The following is a 23,289-nucleotide window of genomic DNA, read 5'->3' on the forward strand; positions in this document are numbered from 1 at the left end:
TTAACATGTTAAATATTTTATTCACATTGTTTACAAACTGTATCCACCTGGAAAACACATGAATCTAAAAAATAGACTATTTTACAGTCATTCACATTTTTTAAAAACAAGTTACTTTTGACGTGAAACTCTAAGATGGAGGCCCTCGGCCTGTATTGTCGTTCAGTGCCTCATCACATGAGGCTTCCTGCTCTGGGGAAGGAGTTCTAGGGGCAGTCCATCCAGCTGGAGGTCACTAATGGCTCACCTACCAGTGACTGATGAGAAAATGTCAGTGCATACTTTAACTTGTGAACATTCACTGGTGTATATCCAACGTCGCTAATTTTGTCAAGGAAATATGCATTTTAGAGCTTGCATACTCATCGGGTGGGAAGACAAAACAAGAGGCTCATAATTTAATTGGCCATTACAGAGCCATCAAGACATTCCCTGTTCTATAAAGGTGTAACGTCTTGCCCACAGGCAGAATCAATGAATTACGATTTTATTGTGTTGACAACTTGAATCATAGAAACAGAGGTGATTTGGAAATTGATGTAAGCGTCTGTCGACTCTTTGCACATCTGACGCCTCCCACCTAGGAGAAGAGGGGGAATACACTCAGCCAGAATTAAGAATGTGCCTAATTTTGTGTTACTGCAGAAGGATGGCCATGGGAGTTTTGCTGAGTGGCTAAAAAGATGTTCTGGTTAAGAAACTCGCTATTAACCTATGCTAAATCCACTTATGTACCAGCTTGATGGCTTAGCTCCTTTACTAATTAAGAAACTTTTCTATGGAATTCGACTTTAACAATTTAAAATCTACAGTATGTTTGTCTTACCCACATCTCACCCCGTCCTACTATATTAACTACAAACTCATCACTTCTTTTTTGCTTTGTGAGCTGCCACAGTTAACTATGTGAAAACTTTTGAGCCTTTGGAATGGGAGCACTGGATGAGCCTCTAATGGCAGAATTGGATCCTTTTTCTCTGAGCAGCAGCAATAGCACAGGGCATTGTGGTTCTGCAACCCTTCATTAGGGAAGTGATGTTTGATCCGGGTACCACAAAAGATCATCCCTCCTCCCCTCGGGTAAAAAAAAAAAAAAAAAAAAGGAATTTCTTAAGGGTTGCTGTCATCACCCCGAAGTAGACAACGACAACTCTGAATCCAAATGTAAGCTGAGATGTGGAGAAATTTTATCAGCACGTTTGCAGGCTTTTAAAAAAGTGAACTTTCAAGGTCTATTGCAATCTATTTGTTTTAAGAGACAGAAATCCATAAAATGAGCTTGATGATGGAGGAGATCATAGCTTGTCTTCTTGCCACCCGTGTGCGTTTTTTCCAAATTTGTATACTAATCTTCGGTCGACCCGTTCCAGAATTCCTGTTTTATAGTAGTACCTGTGAAAGACAGCAGAAGAGGGACGTGAGGAGGGTTCATACCCTGGGAAAACAACAGCGCATAAACATGTTCCTCTTTCCTCTCAGGTGACAGGCTGGTCTTTGGTTACCCTGGTATTTTCACACCCTCTTATCAACTTACACTTAAACCTTTCCCAGTCATCTTGAAGAGCGAACCTCACCACATCTGGTTCAAAACGTGTGTGTGTGTGTGTGTGTGTGTGTGTCTGATACCCTGGCTTCAGAGTGATCCCCGGGGAACACTGCCAAGAATGGAAAGGACGGCGTGTCAGTTTACAAACCCTAATCCCACCTGTACCTAAGAGCTGAACTGTTGTCTCATGACACTTTTTATATAACTCTGCCTGAAGGCTCACGGCATTTCGTGCTGTTCACTTACCTCAGAGCTCTGCTCAACTTTTCATACGTCATTCTGTCATTTCTCTTCCTCTGTCCCCACATCTTTGCCAGGGCTTCTGATTTAACCACCCGAAAAATACCTTGTTCCCTATCTTCCCATTCCAGAATGCCACAGTTTTCCTCAGGAGATAGAAGCAGGTCTCTCACAAATTCCCATAGGTGAGAGCTCTGGAGGCCTTTAGGGAAGGAAAAAAAGTGAGCTAAAAATTAAAACAGAAAAATTGAAGAGTTGTACAACGTCTCATGAACCCATGAGAAATGCTCCTTCATGGTTATTTCCCAAAGTGATGACCGAGTGCTCTACTTGGAACCATACCTAGCTGTGAAATGTCTTCTTCTACTAAAGTAATTACAACACACACACAGAGACATCCTATTTACATCGACCAGCAACACTGGCTCACGAACTTTCCCTGCTCGATGGAACTACCAACTAATTCTAGGGAATTAATGAAATGACAGTCGAATGACGTTTCCATTCTTCTTTCTGAAAAGCAGTGTGGTTGTATTGAGATCCCATAGCTACAACTGTCTGGCTGGACTAATCCTACAATTATGTTTTGCATGAAAAACTGGTATTTCTCTTGTTCCATTGTATCATAGTTAAGACTTGCTCTGGAGCCTGGCTGGCTGGGTTTGGGTCCTGAATTCACCTCTTCTAGCTCTGTAACCAAATCTCTCTAGTTATCTTCTCTCTAAAATGGGTTAGTAAGTGATAAATGGAATATTTATAAATGGAATGGAATACTTACAAGTGGAATATTTCCTGCCATATCAATAAACAAAAGATGTCACAGTCATCAATGATTGCAACCCTCCAACGTAAGCCGGTGAGCCCTGAGGCGACTCAGGGCTGAAAAGGATCCCTGCCATCTAGCGGCCATCAGACTGCAGCCACTCCCTAAGGTGAGCCCTGAGGAAACTCAGGATGTGAAAATACAGGATACTGGCCCCAGGTAGCTGAGGTGCATATCAAAGGGATGATTTCACTGAGTCCAGACTCTTGCATCTTCCCATACCTAGAAAAGCGCTGAATTCCTTAAGTTGAGACATTTGGTTGTCTTTAATTAACAATAATCTTTATGACAGACACTAGGTCCATCCACCTCACTAAAAATAACTCAATTTCGTTCTTTTTATGGCTAATATTCCATTGTATGTATGTGCCGCGTCTTCTTTATCCACTCATCTGTTGATGGACACTTAGGTTGCTTCCATGTCCTGGCTATTGTAAACAAAGCTGCAATAAACATTGTGGTACAAGACTCTTTTTGAATTATGGTTTTCTCAGGGGACATGCCCAGTAATAAAGCAGAAACTAACACACCATTGTAAAGCAATTATACTCCAATGAAGATGTTAGAAAAACAAAAAACAAAAATCAATACTCTTCTGACGTTCCGATTACCTGCTCTTTGCTGCAAAACTCCTGTATCTCCTGGCTCCTCCCTTCGCCTCCTTGGGGCAGTTTCTCAGAGTTACCTGAACCGCTGTCTCCCGGGCTGCAGTCCTCATTTTGCCCCCCAAAAACTTAACTCGCAACTCCCATGTTGTGCATTTTTTTTAAGTCAACGTAAGAGTACCTACCTCATAGCACAGGTTAGAGGATTATGATTTAATACATGTTAAACGGCTAGAACCAAGCCCAGCAGGCTCGACCCTGTCCTGGGTAGATCTTAGTTCTGGGAAAGCTAACAGAATTGCCAACTCATGGGGTTTCTTTAGTATCATCCCTGAGTACTTCAGTGAGAAGGATTCACAGTAGACCAGGAGAAATTATTCAGAAATTTAACACGGTTAGAACATTACTTTAATTCTCCTAATACCATTTCCAAGTCAAAAGAAAGAAATTGGATTTTGATAACACTTATAACAGTAATCATCAATTTCTCTGCTATGCTCTTTGGGAAATAACGGGACTCACTCAAACACTGAGTCTCAAAGCTTATTAAAGAAGATTACTTTGTCGCATGAATGGTTTTAAGAAATTACCAATGACAGGTGGCATCTCTTACACTTACTTGTTCGACTATGACTGTGACAGTCTTGAGTTTTGATGCCACTTGTCTTCAAGCAACTGGAAACAGCGTCTGCAACAGAGTGATTTACAGCTGTAGGAAGGAAGCTGGAGGCCACGTTCCGACCTCAAATCACACCAAATGAGCAACTATTAATTGAACACCTTTGTGGTAGGAGACAGCGTGCTGGGCTCTTTGGGAATAATTAGTAAGTTTAAGGAGCGTTTGTATTCAACACTGGGGCCCTACTGTGTGCCAGGTTCCGGGCTCTGAGCTGGAGATAGAAAGTGAACAACACAGACTTGGTCCCTGCTCACCAGGAGGTTAAGGAGTATTGGGCAAGGAAAACACAAGTGAAACACAAATCGCCATTGAGTTAAGTGTTATGAAGGAAGGAGGCCTTAGATAGAGAACGAGGCGGAGGAAAACACCTGCTGTAGATGGGGTGGCCAGGGCGAGTCTCCTGGAAGGGAGACACTCACGCTGATGTCAGGAGGTGGGAGGGTGTCCCAGAGGGAAGGAGCAGCATGTGCAAAGCCAAGGGTGGCGACCAGGCAGGCCCCTGGGGTGCCCAGGCGTGGCGGTAGGGGCACCGGGCTGCCAGCAGGTCACGTGGGCACATGGTAAGGATGTGGGATTTTTTTTTTTTTTTTTTTTTTTTTTTGTGGTATGCGGGCCTCTCACTGCTGTGGCCTCTCCCGTTGCAGAGTACAGGCTCTGGACGTGCAGGCTCAGTGGCCATGGCTCATGGGCCCAGCCGCTCCGCGGCATGTGGGATCCTCCCGGACCGGGGCACGAACCCGCGTCCCCTGCATTGGCAGGCGGACTCTCAACCACTGCGCCACCAGGGAAGCCCGGGACGTGGGATTTTATTCAAAGAGTAAAGCGAAGACTTAGGACTTTAACAAGGTCTACTTTTTAAGAAGATCCCTCTGGCTAGTGTGTGGAGAACACACGAGAAGGGACACAGGTAAAAGCAAAGAGAGTAGAGCTTATGAAGAGCAGAAAGCAAGGCGTGACCTCAAGGCCGAGTTAAACTAGAAATCACGCTGTAAGTCTGAGACACTCACGTTGCTGCAAAGTGTATATGATTAAAAAATAAAAGGTGGTACCAGATCACCCCTCCCTGCCCCCACATCACTTGCTCAGCCCGCTCCAGCCACACTGGCCTCCCGGGTCCTTCTGAAACCCACGGGCACATCCCGTCTCGGGGCACTTGCTCCCTCTGCCCTCAGTGCTCTTCCCTTGGATGTTCAGGGGCTCACGCCCTCATCGCCATCTTTGCTCAAAGTCACCTTCTCAGCGAGGCCTTCTCTGACTGCCTGAGCTGGAATTGCACACGCTCACCCTACTCAACACTCCATGTGCTAGTTTTATTTTTTGCTGTCATATTCATCACCATGGAGCATATTATATATTTATTTATTTTGCTCACTGGCTGACTTTCCCCACTAGAGGGCAGGGATTTGTGTTCCCACCTGTATCCCCCAGCACCTAGCACAGTGCTGGGCATATAGTAGGTGCTCAGTAAGTATTGTGGAGCGGCCACCACGCTGCACTCACCTTCCCTGCTGTAGGGACATGATGCTATAAATACTGAATGACAGAATAAGTATGCTGTCCACGGAGGGAATGGTGTCCTGTGTACCACACCACTGCCCAGGGGGGGGCCTGTCTCAGTGCCAGTGGGTCTTGTCACTCCCTGGCGTGACATCCTGCAGTGGTACCTTGTGGTCTCCTGCACAGAGGCTGCCACGTTAGTCAGGCCTTTCACACATGGACCTCCACCCAGTTCTCCAGGCTTATCCCTTGCTGCTCCCCAGCTTCGTTCCTCCTTTGGGTCAGATGGTCCCAATGGGGCTTGACTTTCTCCTGCTTCCTTTGCACATGCTTCCCGCTCCCCACTTCCACCCAGCTGACCCCACTTTCACAAAACCTCGTCAGGAAGTCTTCTCGGAACTCACCCTCTGGGTTAGAGCCCTCTCTGTCCCATAGCGCCTGCGTGTTCCTCAGTGTTCCAGCATTGGTCCCTTTCTACCTCTACTGCAGAGGTCCATCTCGTCCGTTCTTCATGTGTACTAACAGCTGATATTAAAGGAGTGCTTACTAAGTGCCAAGTGCTTGTAAGGGCTTCACATACAGCATCTCATTTAATACCTGCCACGACCCTGTGTGGTATAATCGCTATTTCCATTTATTGAGGAGCAACTGAAGCCCACAGAGTTTAAGAATTTCATCCAGAGAGGTGGAGCCAGGACTTGAACCCACAGCAGTTCCGTTTCAAAGCAGATGTTCACAATTCCTGCTTCAGCATGTCTTTCATGGCAGGTGTTCAATAGATACTTAAAGAATAATTATTAAAGTTTGTTGAGTGTTTGCTACTGCCAGGTGCTCACCCAATCTCACCCACCCTTAGGATGCACGTTTCTTACTCTCCCACTTTACGTACAAGAAGACAGAGGTATCAGGTGGCTGGGCGTCTCCCTGGAGGTCCTTCACTCACGGGCTCACGAGTGCTGAGACACAGTGTACTCTCTGTAGCAGGCATGGGAAGGACGTCACGAAACAGGTCCCAGGCTCTCCTCTCAGGGGACTTGCACCCAAGTGGGAAGGAATGTCCAGTGAACAAACACGGCCTATTTCAGTTGCTGATAAATGCCATGGAGAGGAATGCAGCGGGGTGGGAGGGGCTGAGCGATGCTGCAATGGTAATAAGAGCGAACAGACAAAGCTCCCGGACAAGGAGATGGCTGAGCAGAACGGAGCGAGCCCTGGCGATGTCTGGGGAGCACGATCCAGGTCATGTGCCTGCCCGACGTCGGAGCTGAGATCGCATGTGAACGGTCCGGCATCAGGGCCCTCAGCCCTAATAACTGCCGTGCGTGATTCTCTGGAACAAACAATGACACGAATGCGTGACTTCAACTCTCGGGGTCCCTTCGGCCTCTCCTCCACCCTTTCCTACATTACAGCCTGGAATTGTACTGACGTGGGAAAACGGGCCCATGCACACGGGCCAAGCCACAGTGAATGCTCAGGTGAGATCAGCTGACAGTGGGGTTGCCTCCAGGTAGAGAGAGGTGAATGCAGGTGAGCAGGTGAGCAGGGCTGACGGTCGGTTGATCAAGACCGAGAAAGGGTTCTGCCCTCCTATCTGATCCAATGTCACGCTCTGCGGCTTCACCTGCAGAGAAGACCTGGCCACTGTTTTAATGTAATCTTTTAAGAAGAGAGACAACAAATGGAGTCATCAAGACAAACACAGGCGAATTATTAACTGGTGACCAGACAACAAGCTTTCTCTATGCCAAAGTGGCAAGAAATGGAAAAGTCACCCTTTTAATTTTGATGCTTTCTCCGCGTGCTTTGGATGGAAGAGATTTGGCTTGATGAGATGAACACAGGATGGGTCAGCACGAGGCAGGGCTGTGGGGATGGTGGGAGTTTCCCCTTGTGGGTCTTGTCAGAGGTAAATAACCCTGTTTTATCTGTTCCTACTCCTCAGTGGTGGCGTTGAGTGTAGTCGCGGCTCGGCTCGGCTGGAGGTCTTGCTTGGCGGGTGGTGGGGTGAGGGTGTTAGTGGGGGCACAGGGGCTGAAGCCGTCAGTGCGTGGCCACGTTGAGGCAGCTTCCCAGATCCAAACGTCCCCAAGGTCAGTCTGAGGTGGTGGCAGCAGCAGTACCCTGAACCCCGCCCCAAACTTCTCTCCGGAGTTCCACAGTGTTCTGGGGGGGCAGCTCCCTGTCTCACAACGATCTTCATTTTCAATGTGCCCCTGCAGCTGGGCTGTGCCTGCCGCAGGGCGAGTGGGGACATGGCCCGGGCTCTCTGCTGTCTGTGGGATTTGGAGAGGTTTGGTTGCCTTGAAACTGGAGACTGTTAAAATGTGGCCAAAGGATATGTTCTCAGTCATTGATTGAAATCCTGGCCCGCTGTCCTCCAGAAGCTGGGTGGAGGCTGGCGTGGCAGTTTCTCAATCGAGCTCATGACACGCACGTCCCCGTGATGCTAGCAGTCCAGCCACAGAGCCTCCCAGGAGCCGGAGATGCCCAGCAGCAAAGCCAGCCCGTAGGCTTTGTCCTGTGGCGCTTCTGCGGTGGAGGTGGGGAGGGTGTGGACAGGAGACATCAAGTGCAGAGGGGCTGGGGTACTTCACTTGGGCCAGTTCTGACAGTTTCCTAGCTTGTCGGGCCTGGGCCCCTTCAGCAGGTACTAAGTTGAAAATCTGTTCTCTGAACCATTGTGGAGCTGGGCCCAGACCCAGAGGAGTCCTGAGTCTTAGGTCTCAACTGAGTGGACAGCAGAGTGAACAGTAGGGTCTTGGAGCATGCATGCATGTGTGTGTGCACCTGTGGGCATGTGGTGAAGGACACAGGACATAAGAGCATAGACTTTGAGAAGATGAGTTGGAATCTCTGCTCGGCATTGACTTATAACTTGTAACTTGTGAGTTACAGCACCTCCAGTTTCCTCAGATACAAATGGGGATAACATTACTATCTAGCAAAGTTATCATAAGGATTAAATAAGTTAATGTAGGTAGAATACTTGGCCTGGCACCGCGCTGGGCACATAGTAAGGGCTTCACAAACACTAACAGTAGCTATTAATCTTATAGCTATTTAAGATGAATGGGAACACTGCTTAAAGCCCAGGATGCTACTTTGTCCTAGTTGGCCAGGCCCCTGAGCCAGGACCTTGGCGTGGGTCTCAGTAACTAAGAGCAATCATCATCATCTTTAAAAAATGAAAGCTCCAAAGTTCCCTTTCTTCAACCTTCTCCATCTGCAGAAGTGAAACCGTGAGTGTTAATTTTCAGAATCAACAAGGCCATCTGAGATCCTCCATTACCTTATAATTATAAACGTGACCTGCTTAGTGAGCTCAGATTCTTTGTAGACGTTATCAACCACAAGGCCTCTAATGGTTAGTAATTATGATTATTATTGCTAAAGGGTACCAGTATTTGGAGCATCTATGCTGCTGGCACAGGCCAGGCGCTTTGTAGGTACTGTTACCTGGACTCCTCACAACCCAGCAGGTGTCTCACCATTTTATAGACAAGGAAACTGAGCCTGGGGGAGGTTAAGGAAGCCACAGACTTGCTCTGTCCACCGTGTTTCTCCTGCCATCTCCTTCTAGCCTTTACTGTTTCAGGTCATCAGACGTTGAGTGTGGTCCCACAAGAGGATCATTCAAGCCCATGTGCCCAACAATAGCCTCAACACGGCCTCGGGCAGCTTGACCTCAGTTACTTACAGTCTTTGATGGTGGCCTTGGTCTCTTCAGGGTCATTAAAAAAGGAGTAACCTGGGAAAGAAAAAGAAATCCGCAAACCATGGCATACAATCCTGCTTTCCCCAGCCAGGTCACGAGGGGAGGTACTGGGGAGAAGGGGAGCCACTGTGCCCTTTGCAGGGTACTTTTATTTCAGAAGGAAACTTGGAGACCACCTGGCCTTTATAGGGCCACCCTGAAGCCACCCCTGAGAGATGTAATCTCCTTGTTTTTTTTTTGGCTGCCCTGCGAGCCTTGTGGGATCTTAGTTCCCTGATCAGGGACCGAACCAGGCCCCGACAGTGAAAGCACCGGGTCCTAACTACTGGACCACCGAGAAATTCCTCAATCTCCTTGTTTTTAAAGGCCACCTGGAGAGAACCCTGGGCCACGCATCCCAGCAGCTTCTAGGCTTTTCTGAGTGGGCACTGAGAGTGAGTTCTGGCTTGGGATCAGGAGGCCTGGGCTCTGAGCTGGGCCGAATCACTGACCCCTGTGTAGACTTGCCCAGTCACCCTGTCTCTGGGCTCGTGTTCCTTACTGGCAACATGTGACAGAAACACCCTTGCCCTCCCTGTTGGCTCTCGGAATCTATCATCTGGGATGTGATCTCTAATCCCTTGGGGATTTGAACGCCTGTTACATGCGGGTCAAAGAGAAAAATGGACACGGGAGGCTGCAAGAAATGCAGAACCCGACATGAGGATTTAAAGGAGTCTGGAGACGGTCGGGGCCTTGGTGGTCTCTGAAGAGTGGGGCGAATCAAGAGTTTCAGATCACATTTTCACGTAGCAGCACAGGCCAAACGACACCTGCTTTCTAACTTGGTGTCCAATGTGAGGACTAGTTTCCATTTACTGAGAAGACAGGAACAGGGCAGAGTTGTGACTTGATTCCTAGAGCCATTGGTTCTAGGAATGATTGGTTCTGGTCAGCCACGCACTCTCTTCCCTCTTCCCGAGAACAGGAGGGGGTGACAGGGGATCTTCCTCTCCTGTGCTGGGAGAGTCTGCCCTCTGCCCTGCACCTCTCCGGCCGACTTCGCCTTCCAGCGACCAGGGTCCTCGTGCTTCAGGGCCCTTCAATCCTATTGCAACACCTGCTGAGCCAGACAGCATGCTGGGCCTAGAGCCCCCTTTAACTCCTCTCCCTGCTAAAACTTGTTCTGTGTCATATTCTTCCAGAGCCCTCATCTATGGGGTAATATAAGGCCTAAACTGGGTAATAACTAGTTAACATACAATTTATTGTCCAAACAGGGACACTTTTGAGAATGAAAGACAGGATAATGGTTGAAGACACCGTGTCCTGGCCAAATTGGGACACTGGAAACTTTGGTCACAATACATGTATTTCAATCACTGTATACATTCTCGCCTGAGGAACATTAAAGGAGGAATTTGAGGACAGAGCAGGTTGATGGAGTAGATCATCTTACCGATCAACAGGATAACTGCCCTGGCCCATAGAGTCCCTGAAAGTCCACCATTGGAGGTAGCTTTGTGACTCCAGGGATTCCTTAGAATAAGAAGAGGCAACTTGTGGCCTGCTTAAAAAAACAGTTGGATTTTAGCTTATTTGTTCTGCACAGACTTTGAGGTCATGGGACCAGGGATAGGTATTTTTTGATGTAACAGTTGCCAGGAATGGAAGCGCCCGAGGTGGGAGATCCCAGCACAGGGACTGCTGGGCCTGAAGACCAAACGTGATTGACTTGACGTTCTGCCGAGGCTGGCGGTACCAAGCTGAATCTTTTCTCAGGTTGGAATACTCATCTCTGTGGCCCTGGGGTTCTCGTGCAAGGCTGTCCCCTTGGGATGGTTCTGAATGGAGCCCCCAGCTCCTCCCTGAGCCTCTGTGATTTGCTCAGACTTGCCTCCTTTCAGGGAAGGCCTGCTGAGTGGAGGCCACTGCTCCTGGCAGGTCACTGTCACTGGCGATAATCAAGCAGAGACTGGATAACAGTGGACAGCAGGTCTGTTTGTCCCTTCCTCACCCCAGGGGGCTATGGCTCCCAGGGCAGAAACCAAGCAGTGCCTGAGAGCCCCCATCCTTAGCTTTCCTGCTCTCAGGCACCTGTGATGGGGGAGGTCAAGGGGAGGGCAAAGAATCATAGAGCTGGAAGGTACTCTGTGGGTTTCCGCCCAAATAGGAATCCCTGCCACGGCACCACCATCAAGCAGGGGGCTATTAGATTGCTTGCTTATCTCCAGTGACGGGGAGCTTCCTACCTTAGGTATCTTTTGAAGCCGCCTTTTAATTAATTAATTAATTAAAGATTTTTTTTGATGGGGACCATTTTTTAAAAGCTTTTATTGAATTTGTTACAATAATGCCTCTGTTTTATGTTTTGGTTTTTTGGCTGCGAGGCACGTGGGATCCTAGCTCCCCGACCAGGGATCGAACCCATACCCCTGCATTGGAAGGCGAAGTTTTAACCACTGGACCACTAGGCAAGTCCCCTGAAGCTGCCTTTTTAAAAGAAGGTGCTAACTTTTAGAAAGGTCTTACTTAAAATTCAGCTGAGATGTGTTTATTTTTTTTAAATTTCTGCCTCTTGGTTTTATTCATGATGACAAAAACAGTTGCCATTCATTGTATTTGCGTCCTTATTTGCTGTGCCAGATAATGTTTCACTGAATCCTGTCAAGAAGCCCGGGGAGGTGTGTATCATAACCCCACCACAGAGGCGAGACAGTGGAAATTCAGAGAGGTTAAGCCATTTGCCAGAGGTCCTGCGGCTCCGAAGTGTGAGAGCCAGGGTTGGAGCAAAGGTCTTTCTGATCTCACAGTCCTTGCTTTGTACTGACTTTCCATGAATCAGCCCTGTTGACCTTGGAGAAGTCACTTAACCATTCAGGACCTCAGTTCCTTTCTCTGTGATATGGGGATACAGAATTGTATGTTCTCAAAAAATGCTTCCGGGTTTAAAAAACCTGTCCAGCAACATTCTACTCTTGCAGGGCATGTTGCTGTTAAATAATGCTACTGGGGCCACCTTGCGGCCATTCGATCCTTGACCATTAGGAATGTGATAAAAGGAAACGGCAATTAGTCGGACTCCTCTGGAAACAGGGAAGGGAAAGGGTCTAGTTAATTTTCTTCTCCTTCTGCTTAATAAAATGTCAAGCAGAAGCCTCCTCTTTTTGTCCACCCTTTATGGTTAACAATCTTTATGAACATAATAGTTTGTCGTATCAGCCTGGTTCCTGGGCGGTCCTTGAACGTGTTTTAGTTTTTCTTTTTCTTTCTTTCTTCTTCTTTTTTTAAAAAATTGTACTCAGCTTGCTTCCTTGTAACTCAGTCCATTTTACCTCCAATCTCTGATTCTAGCATGCTAGAGCTTCTGGGTACAGAAAGGTCTGGTTAGCAGGGGATTTGGTTTAACAGAGAGTTGCAGCTAATAAAATTTCGCCATGGTAGGGAAGGACCTCAGAGGTCATTTGGTCCCAACACCGGGTCCCTATCCTCAAAGCCCAGCCCTCTTGGCACTGACCTTGTGAGCGCATGCTCTGGAGGATAAAGTACAGGTACTCCCCGCAGACACCAGCTGCCTCGATGAACTCCTCCTGTGTCATACTGCACAGCTGCAGGCCGCTGATGTTGAAGTGGCAGAAGGAGATGCTGTTGGCATCCAGCTTATACTGGTCGCAGCAGAACTGGAGCCATTCCCAGACGTGGCGCTTCGTCCAGTACTCAGGGTGGACAGACGGCCAGTAGGAGTCACAGGCTGCACCAGGAAGAGACAAGTGAGGGATGACAGCCAGGGGAGGATTAGAAGTCCCTCAAAGGAGGCTCTAGTTTTACTAACATCCTCATCCTCTGTCCCATGAGTTGAAGGGGCCTCCAGCCCTGGGTTGTTCTGCTGGAGTCCTGGTCACCTTCTGTCCCGAAGCGAAAACCAGAGGGGACTGGATCCTACGAGTGGCCTTACTGGCAGAAGAGGGAATGACGGGGCAAGAGACCTGGTCCTGGCTAGGGAGCTCCTTGAAAGGGGGGAACTAGGGGAGAAGGAAAGAAAAAGTCCCTTCAGGTATTTGGTTTCAGACAACAGGACATCAAGAGCATAGCCTTTGAGTCTGACAGGCCTGGGTTCAAATCCTGGTTCTGCTGCTTTCTACTTGGACAAGATCCGTAGACATTTAAGCCTCAGTTTCCTCATCTGTAAAATGGGGATAATATGCTCCACTCACAGGGCTGTTCTGGAGTTTGTGGTTAACGCCTATAAACTATATGGTGCATAGAAAGTTATCAATCAATTCAATACTTATTATCGGATTGGCCAAAGAGTTCATTCGGGTTTTTCCACACCATCTTACAGAAAAACCTCAACGAAATTTTTGGTCAACCAAAATAAATGCCTGTGGTGTGCCAGGCACCATCCGATGCTGATCTGATTCCCTCTGCTGTTATGGAAAGCTGACCAGCACTGGCTATAGGTTTGTGTGCTGCCCCTGGCCATCTTGTGCTGAGGGCCTTGGGCTGCTGAAATGTTGCCCAAGCATCTGGCAGACCTTGGATGACCAGAGCACGCTCCTCCAGGGGAAGGGGGAGGTGGAAGCGTTGGTTGTATTGTTGTTCTTGTGTTTTTGGTGCTGTTTTGAGGAATTTCTATCCAGAGGGCAGACTCCCTTCACTCCTTCAGTGAAGGCCCCTACGCCCCAGACAGAGGTGTGTGCCATCCTGTCTGAGAGGCTAAGAGGAGGCTGTGCCTAACCCAGGGGCAGAGATGGGTGCTCAACAGACTGTCCCAATGCCAGGAGAAACCAAAAGGGTGGCAGATCTGCTATGGAAGATGTGAGGTACCAGGTCCTTGGTCAGGTACTTTGACATAAACAGTTCTTGCCATTGCCATTGTGCTCATTCATTCATTCAAAAAGCTTCAGTTTCCTCATCAGTAAAATGGGTACAATGATAGCACCTACATCATAGGGTTGGTCTGTGGATTAAATGAGTTTAATACATGTGAAAGTATTTAGGGTACTTAGAACAGGGTCTAGAAGATTACCACTGAATACCTTCTATTTGTGAAGCTACAAATTTTGATCTGAGAATTCATGATGAATGGGAGGTTTGGTCCCTGTCCCCCAGGAGGTCACAGATGAGGAGACTGAAGGTCATGGAGGTCTTGCCCAAGATCCCACAGCCTGTGTGGGGTAGAGGTGGGATGTGAACCCCAGTCTGAACTTGAAAGCCATTACTCTTTCCGTTCCATCATGCTGGTCCTCAGAGGTCAGCAGAGAGAAGAGATCAGACAGTGGAGGCAGACACAGAGCCAGAGAGAAGGAGAAGGGCTGAGGAGAAAGGCAGGGAGCAGAGGCAGGCAGGGGTGACTGGCTCATGCTGTGTGGATGACAGAAAGTGTCCCTCACGAGTTACACCCCACAGCGCACGGCAGCGAGGCTGTTATGATTCCCCCTTTAAATGCTGCATTGGCTGCCCCTGTCCCCAAAGGAACTGTGGCGCTTCTAATCCCAGGCGGGAGATGGCTTCTCTGCCCCTAAGCACCCCCTGTGTATTGGCCAGGCTGCTATATGCCCTGATCTACATCAGCTCTACTTCCTCGGATTTCCCCCTAAAACGTAGAGGCCTTCCAGGAATCTCTTTTCCCACCGTGAAGTGGACTGAGGTCAAACTTGAACACTAGGTTTGCTGTAGACTCAATAGAATTTGATAAGAGGCCAGACGAGGAATTCAGGCAAGGCTTTCTTGGGACTCGTGCTGCAGCACGAGGGAGTGAGAACAAGAAACACGTGCCCTTGCTTGATCCCCGAGGAGGGTCAAGCTGGTCCCTTAAACGGGGGGAGGGTGGGGCGAATTGGTGGGTCAGGCGGGAGGGGCGGCCTAGCCACCCCCTTGGTGGAGCTGAGCGCAGGCATCCCGCACAGGACCCTGCTTTTGCTTTGGCGCCTCAGAAATGACAGTTGGATTTTGGCCTTTTTGTATCTTATTGTTCATCGTTTGCCCCAACTGCACGTCCCTGCAGTTATTTTTAGTCCCTCATAATGTCTTTCGTTGGTATTTTGTTGTTGGAGGACTCGTTTGTCCAGGTGCCAGCACTGACGCAAAGGGTCCCAGGTCCCAGATCTCAGGTTTGTTTAAATTTAGGGTTTTAATCAGAATTCTATATGTGTGTGAGTCAAAGAGTTGATGTCCGGCCAGGGTGGTGGAGGCTGATGTTGTGGCCTCTACCTGCTGGATGAGAAGGGGCCCCCATCAGCCTGGCGGCCCTTCCCCCTTCTGGCCTGTGCTTTCACGTGCCGAATTCTGGCTGGAGTAAACCCAGGGCCTCCACTTCCCTGGTATTCCCACGAGAGATGTTTATGAGCCTTGAAATTCTTCCTCCCTGGGTCCCAAGCTGAGCCCCGCCGGAGATGCCTATCGGGGTGCTGCCCTTGCAGGGCACACTTCATTTCTTTCCATGGAGAGCGTGCGCCAAGTCTCCGAGCCCCTCCCCTCTCTCTTCCACCCCCAAGTCATTTTCTTTGCCCCTGGGAGACGGCCACGGCCATGTTGTTTCTGGAGGCCAGCGAGGGCCTAAGGGATTCGGAGAAGTGTCACTGACCCTGGGAAGGTGTCACTAGCGCAGCGTCCGTCCTCTCGGCTCTCTCTCTCTCCTCGGCAGCTTCCCCGCAGAGCAGGCTTCGTGTGCGGCTCGGGCCCGCCCCACGGGGAGACCAGAGCCAGGGCAAAGCACGGCAGGCTCTCCCCGCCAGCGGAGTCCGTCCCGAGCGCGAGCAAAGTAGCTGTTCTCGGCCAGGTGGAGGGCGAAGCGCCAGCATAGAGGGAAGCCTCTTGGCGTCTTTGCACAGGCGCCTCTGGTCACCTAGGGTGCGGTCCCCTCCTGTCCTCTAAGTAATTGCTGCTCGTCCTCAAGACCCAGCTCACTGCCCCTGTCAGGAAGACTTGCTGTCCCACAGGGGCGTGGCCAGCTCTGCCTCTTCACCCGGAGTCAGCAGGGCGGAGCCCGCCTAGCCCCCTGTGGGTGTTCCGGAGGTGAAATGACCAGCCAGGGGACTGCCACTTATTATCTTCACTTCACAGGGAGGAAACTGAAGTTCTGAGAGGTTACGTGACTCAGGCCACGCGGCTGGTCGGTAAGGGGGTTAGGCCTCCACCAACTCTTCCACCTTTGGACGTGGGAAGTTTGCATCACCTTTGCCTCACTCTTCTTGGCTGGCAAGGACCAGACTGGACACACATCTGGAAGACTGACTCAACAATTCCAATGAAGGTGTATATATATATAAATATATTAACATATATGCACATAGTTTATATAAATATTTATATAGTATGTGTCTGTATTGTTATATATTTTACGTGTATTTATTTATATATATTGCATATATATATTATGTACGTATATAATCTAGGTTTGAAAAATCAGAAGGATAGAGAGACTGTTGATGACAGTGTTTGAATGACATGGAGACCCTTTCACTACTCGGAAGAGATGAACTCAGGGAAAATACAAGACAGGGTGATACACCCAGAGGATATGTTATCTTTAACAGGCTGTATTGTCTGGAAATGTAAAGTGTTTGCCTCAATGTGTTTACTATTCACAAAATAATTTAGACTTTTTGGAGAAGCTGAGCTATGAGGCCCTTCTGCCTATGTTTACCAGTTGGGTACGGATGATGTCCTGTACCTGGTAGACTTAATCCAAAGGTCCGCAGGCCACGATTAAACAGCAGCCTTGGCCAGCTCCTTTGAAGTCGGAAGTAGGTCAGGACACTTGTTTAAGGGCTAGCTGCATTGGGAAGAAGAATTAAGGGGCTAAAGGGAGTTTTCAGCAATTCTGGGAGGAAATGCTCACAACCGATGCTATAACCTGGGATGCAGTGAAATTTGGAGGGAGGCCTTATGTTTTGGAGCTGGCTGGCACACTCAGATTCCCACAGGGTCAGCAGGGTATGTCAATGCCCAAAGTGGCCCCCGATGGGGACAGTGGGAATGGGCAAGTTCATGCCAAGGGGACAGTGGTGGCCCAGCTCCAATTGGCTGTTGCCAGGCAGGAAGGTGGGCCCTGTGTTGCCAAGCCCAGATGTTATGTGAAATCTCTTGATTTTTAAGTGCTGACTTATTTAATTTTTAAAAACCACTCTGAGGGTCAGTCAAAACTCTTCCAAGGCTGGCTCGCTCCTGGCAGTGACTTTGTGAGGAAGAACTTCACAAGCTTCTGGACGGTTGTCTCCTTCAGGACTATTGTTTACAGCGGGCATGCTAAGGCTTTTAAACTTTTTTAGTCGAATAGTATTTTCTTCAAATTGAAACTTCTCTGGAAAAAAAGCAGTGCTGCTTTGCTGGGAGTTAGGGGAAGGTACTATATGGCTTCCCCTCCTTAGCCCCAGAAGGCTCCTTGAATATCACTGTTCTAGAACTTGAAACCAGGGCTCTTGATATTTGGATTCCCCCTAAAAGCTGAAAGGGTGTGTGATCTCACACTTAGTGGTCCTGCCTCCTAGGGACCCTAAGAGGGTCTCCAAGGGCATCTGTTTCTTGTTCTCACTCCCTCAGCAAAATGGGAACACTAGGACGTACCCCATAATGCTGTTAAAAAGATTAGGTGAATCAATACGTGGAAAGTGCTTGGAAAAGGACAGGCAGGTAGCAAGTGCCCATTAAATACCACCCATTTATACTTGTTAATATCAGGGCTACTCACACCACTACGTTAATTGCATTTCCTCAACTTGTTAGCTGTGCAATCCTAACAAAGTTTCCTAACCTCTCTGGACCTCAGCCTCCTTCATCTATAAAACAGGAATAATAATAGTGCCTACCTCTTAGGGAGTTTGCTACGAAATGGAAGAGAAATGATGCATGTAAAGAACTTAGCCCAGTTATCTGAACGACAGGAAGCTTTCCATATGTCACTTGTAATTAGCTATTATTTTGGGATGACATTTGTTCTCAGGGAAATGAGGCCATCTCCACCGGGGCCTGAGTCTAGCTGAGGGACAAGCAGAACAAAGCAACCCAAAACTCAGTGAGAGCGAGGCAGACAGTTTGGGTCAGAGGAGGCCTGAGTTAGACGGACTGGACCACAATTAGCATGATTTATTAGCATTGGGAATTGGGAAAGTCTTTTGCCTGGAACAGCGCTGAAGAGGCCAGGGAGTGGACTGGATAGCGCCGGGCACCATCGATTGTGGCTTTGTCACTGAAAGGAAGGACTTTATGAGGAGAGATCTGAAATGATATATTGCTTCTAGGTTTCCCTCCTGAGCTGGTCTAGCCCCATCCAATAGTCCTTCTTGGCTCTTCTTCCAAGCCTGTGGAATGATTTAGACCATGAGATGGAAAAAAAAAAGCCTGGAGCAGTGTAAGAAACTGGGTGGAGAAGAGACGAGAAGGGCTGGCTGGGTATCCGCAGAGAGCCGAGGCCATGGGAGTGTGGTTAGAAAGGGGCAGAGAGCACCAAGCCCTGAGCCGTCCTGGGGCCACAGCTGCCCAAAGGCTTGGATGCATGTGGGAGAGGCCGGAGGTGGCTGATGGTGAGGTCTCTCCTTGGGGGTGTCCTGGGGTGTGACTACCGCCACGGGGCTCACCTTAGGCTTTCCAATGATTTTGTATTTCATTATCTGGTTTCGATTTAGAAGTTCCTAGACTCTCTCTCATGTCTGATCTCAAACTTCTATACCCTGAACCGGAGTCTTGCCTAAGAAAAGCCCCTGTGAGACCCAGATGCCTCTCTTCCTGATCCTCTGGTTGTTGATATCCAAGATCAGGGTTTTGCACCTTGTTTTCTTTTTTAAGAAACAGTTCTGTCTTCAAATAAAATCTCCCATTGCTAACATATTTGTTGAGCACTTAGTACGTGCCCGTTACCATGCTACACTCCTTGAGTTTTCTCATGTCATCCTCAACATGGTGCTATGAGGTCCTAGATCACGGAGCTTATTTTACAAAGTAAATGATGAAAGTAAGGCAAAGAATGGTGAAATCCCTTCCTGAGGTCACACAACGAGTAAGTGGCTGAGCGAGGAGGAGGTCATACAGGCAGATTCCAGTTCCTGCAGCCAAGCCTTAGTAACCACTATGCTGTATATCTTCCGAATCAAAGTGAGGGAGGGAGGTGGGGAGGGGGACCTAAAGCTTGTCCTTCTCAGCTGTCACTGCAGGTCCCCGAGGGACCTCCTGGGAACCCCTAGAGCTGCCTCAACCTCTGCCGCAAAGTAGAAGGAAGATCCGAAAGCCAAGGCCTACTGAGTGTTGGCCTGGCCACCTCGGCAATCAGGGGAGGGGTGTGTGGGTGTGTGAAGGTCAGGATGGAGTTCCAGAAAGTAGGGGTGAGATCAGGGAATTCCATGGCTTGTCAGATGCTTGGCGACTGGAACTCGACTGGAGAAATAATCTCTTCAAAATATCACATGCTTGTGAAATTTATGCCCTTCCCCCCTACGTCCCTCTTTGATAACATTTTCCAGTATCTGTAACTCTTTACTTTAAAAGCTGAAGGGAAGGCCAGGGTTAGCACATGCTATTCTAGAACATTCTGCAGTCTGTGACTGCTCACTCGCCAGCCTGCCGTGTAGCAGGCTGTGCTGCTTCTAAGACAGGCCAGATGCTGCGCACCTAACACACGCCGGACACAGATTCAGCTGCCCTCTGCTAAAGCCAGTTAAGAGGCAGTAAGCAGCTGGTTATCCCAGCTAGGTTGCGTATTCCTCCCTGCACTCTCACGGACATCATTGATCCAGCGGGCACATCGTTTCTTTCTCCCTTTCTCTCCCTTTGGTCTCAAAGTGTCTAAGCTGCCAACATTCTGAATTGGAAAGACTGAGATGGAGACCCGGGCTGCTTTTGTTCAATATGAAAAGTGAAGCGAGCAGAGAGAAAGCTATTTATCCACCAGCTGTGAGGGAGTCATGAGGTGTCCTGGCTACAGTGACCGCTTGCCAAGTGCCGGGTGCTTTGCTAAACACGTTATATGTGGAATCTCAGTCAATCCTCCCAACGCTGGGAGGTGGATGCCGTTTCAGCTGAGGAGAGCATATCTCAGAGATGTTCGGGAAAACCTGCCCAGGGTCATGGGGCTGGTAGATGCCAGCACCAGCCCTTGACCTCAGACCCAAACAGGAAGCTGCCATTGGGACAACCCTGAATTCAAGCTGGAATTTCCTGGGAGGTGGGCAAGGACCTTAGGACAGATGGCGGAGCAGTGTCTGGAGGAGAACCTGGCTCTCCCCTGACGCATCCCTCTCAGAGAAGGTTTTTGCAGACACTCAGACCCATGTGTCACCTCTTGGGGTGACAAAAAGACAGAAGGCACTGCAGGGCATTCCTCCCACCAGTGGGACTCGGGGAGCCCGGGTCCTCATTTGAGACTAAATTTTCACACCCAACCTTGACCTTTATGAGCTCAGAGACACTCGGCTCCTTCTGAAGTCGGGCCAGAGGGCCAGAGGGCCGGCCCAAAGCCTGGCTCCTCCCTCGGGGAATGTCAGGAAGCTGGGCCGCTCTCGGAGGGTATTCTGTCTTCACATCTTGGTGGGAATTTCTAGTCTCCCAATGGGTGGTGGGGGATGAAGTCTACCTCTGTGATGTTGCCTGATGCAGGAATCAGAGACGCTTCAGGAAGGGATCCTAGCAAGGACCTGGTCCAATCCCTCATTACACCGATGGAGATGCAGAGGCCTCAGACAGGAGAAAGCTGGGTCCGTACTTTTTAAATGCACAGTTCAGTGGCATTAAGTATATTCACAGTGTTGTGCAAACATCGCCACTATCCATCTCCAGAGCTGCTTCTTCAACCCAAACTGAAACTCATCCTTCATCTTTACACACTTGTGTGTGCTTTCTGTGTGCCTGCCATGTCCCAGACACTTCACACCTATTAACTCATTTCACCCTCACAAGTCTGCGAGATAGACATTACTGCTATCTCCACTTTAGAGATGAGAAAACTGAGGCATGAGAGGGTAAGGTGTTGCAGTTATTAAATAGCAGAGCCGCTCTTCATATTTAGGACACCTGGCTCCAAAGTCCGAGCTCTTGACAACTACAGAAGCTCCTGGAACATTGCACGGGGTAGGCGGCTGAGGCCACCCCCTCCCATCCTGCTCTGATGCCCCCTGGTAGAAGAGGCAGGAAGAGGAGGCTCCCAGGATGGCAGCTCTGGGTTATGCATGGATGGAGAGAAGGGACAGGAGCTGGGCTCCACCATTGTGGGACACATGGGGAAGGGACAGGGACTCGAAAGCCTTCGTTTTCCTCCTTCAAATTTAGCCCCTTGACCAAATAATGAGTGTAGGGGAGATCGAGTACATTCCTCATTGTCTTTCTTGGAAACAAGGTGCTCCTTAGGCCTGAAGGAGAATTACAATGTGCGGCTGGATGACTCAGGTCCATGTGCAATTATCTGGACCCCGGTGAGAGTGAGCGATGTCATACGTACAAGTGTGTCGTGTGTGAGGTTGGGGGATGGTGTGGGATTCGATTTGTAAGTATGTGTCTCAGGTCTGTCTGTGCAACTGGTCTCTGGCCTGGAGGCAGGGGCTCCTTGAGATGGACATTTCACAGTGTCCTCAGAGGCCTGGCCTCTTCCGGAGGCTGCTGGCCTCCTGACCCTGAGTGTGGGCCCTGCTGGGCCGGAGCACACAGGGTCAAGGCTGGGTGGTGAGGCCTGAGGGCTCGATCAGTGCTTGCATCACCCTCTGCGGGGCATGCACCTGCCGTGCTAGCAGTCAGCCAGACTACACAGCTGTGATGTGTAGTCACCCAAGCACCTGGGGACAGAGGCCCACAGAGGGTTTCTGGGGCAAAGCTCAGCTGGCCTCCCTTTGGCATGGGGCTTGCACAAGGCCCCGTGCTTCCTTCTTAGGAGGAGAAAACTGGACTAGGAGAGGAGGAAGTGTGGGGAGGGCAGCCTGGGGGACAGCAAGGACACTCCTGTTTACTGAGCACTTGCTTGGTGTCAGGCTATATATTTCACAGTTTGGCTCCCTTAATCTTCACAGTAATTCTCATCATCCCTGCTTTAGGGATAAGGAAATAGAAGCTCAGAGACTATCTACAATATTAATACCAATAATCACAGCATTACGTCATTTATAAGATGAACATGTAAGAGAGTTAAGAGTGCAGACGCTCAAGTCAACTTGCATGAAACTTAACTAACTGTGAGACCTTGGGCAGGTCATGTAACTTCTCTGTGCCTCAGTTTCTTCATCTATAAAATGGGAATAATAATTAGTAATTTCTCCTAGGGCTTCAATAAAGAAGAGACAGGTGTTTGGTACAGAGTCTGGGGCATAGCTAGTAGTTAGCAAACGTTGGCTAAAGCCACAATGATCAAACAATCACAGTGTACTAGGCTTCGGGCTAAGGGTTTCTTTCTATTACATTGTTTAAATATAATAACTCCAAGAGATTGGTGTTATCATCTCCCTTTTACCCATTAGCAAAATAAGGCTCAGAGAGGTTAGTGGAGTTCCCCAAGCCCACAGAGCTGAGAAAAGGTTGGGGCGAGGATTCCAGTGCTTTTCTCTCCTCAGAAGCGGCCCTTCCTCCCGCCTGGGTCTCCTGTGACCCTCTGCCCTTAACACTGGTGAGAGCTGGCATTTTCAGGCCCCCAGCATGGCATTGTCACCCGCCTGAGGCCAGCACCACCTCCTGCCCCAGTCTGTCCCAGCTCAGATGAGCTTCTCCAGACGTACACACCTGTCTGATGCTCAAAGGCAGGATAATACTCTTCACTGCTGAACAGGTCAGTCCACGACATCAGGGGGTCGCAGAAGGACGCGTTGGGCAGGAAGGTGCTGTGTGTCACTGAGTCCAACATCACCCTGTAACGGCAGGAGAGGCTGTGAGGAGGCGGATGAAGGAAGAAAGCCACACTGTAGGAGCCCCCAGCAGGGCGACACTTGGTTTTTAGTAATGACGGCAAACGCTTACAAACATACAGTCTCCCAGGAGCCAGGCACCCCTCTAAGTGCTTTCCATGGTGACATTTTTTAATCCATGCCACCTCCTGTGAGGTTTGTGTGTATATCCCCATTTTATAGATGAGAAAACTGAGGCAGAGGGGTTGAGACAATTGTCCAGGTAACATGGCCAGTAAGTGGCAAAGCTGGGATTGGAGGATGAAGGCTTTTATTATATAATAATGTTCTTTCTTTACTTTTCCTATTCTCTCACACCTGAGCCCTGAACTGGATTATAATGTCTAAA

The 23,289-nt window shown here is 49.0% G+C and overlaps 1 protein-coding gene across 5 annotated transcripts in view; it reads right to left on the minus strand.

Annotated features, from left to right (window-relative positions):
• The window catches only part of ELF5 (E74 like ETS transcription factor 5), a 29,762-nt gene continuing 6,473 nt past the window's right edge, over window positions 1–23,289 (minus strand). For 4 of the 5 annotated variants that reach the window (XM_024752629.1, XM_024752626.1, XM_024752628.1 and 1 more), the window contains 6 exons: window positions 22,780–22,904; window positions 12,605–12,838; window positions 9,091–9,141; window positions 3,834–3,902; window positions 1,793–1,988; window positions 1–1,392 (listed from right to left, as the gene is read on the minus strand). In XM_024752629.1, coding sequence (XP_024608397.1) covers window positions 1,296–1,392; window positions 1,793–1,988; window positions 3,834–3,902; window positions 9,091–9,141; window positions 12,605–12,838; window positions 22,780–22,900 — 768 coding nt within the window. In that variant the 5' untranslated portion in view covers window positions 22,901–22,904 and the 3' untranslated portion in view covers window positions 1–1,295. The remainder of the gene's footprint in view (window positions 1,393–1,792; window positions 1,989–3,833; window positions 3,903–9,090; window positions 9,142–12,604; window positions 12,839–22,779; window positions 22,905–23,289) is intronic. The other variant, XM_024752630.1, reaches the window with a different exon arrangement.

The sequence above is a fragment of the Neophocaena asiaeorientalis genome, unplaced genomic scaffold (genome assembly GCF_003031525.2).
Source record: "Neophocaena asiaeorientalis asiaeorientalis breed wild unplaced genomic scaffold, Neophocaena_asiaeorientalis_V1.1 scaffold196, whole genome shotgun sequence".
Lineage (NCBI taxonomy): Eukaryota > Metazoa > Chordata > Mammalia > Artiodactyla > Phocoenidae > Neophocaena > Neophocaena asiaeorientalis.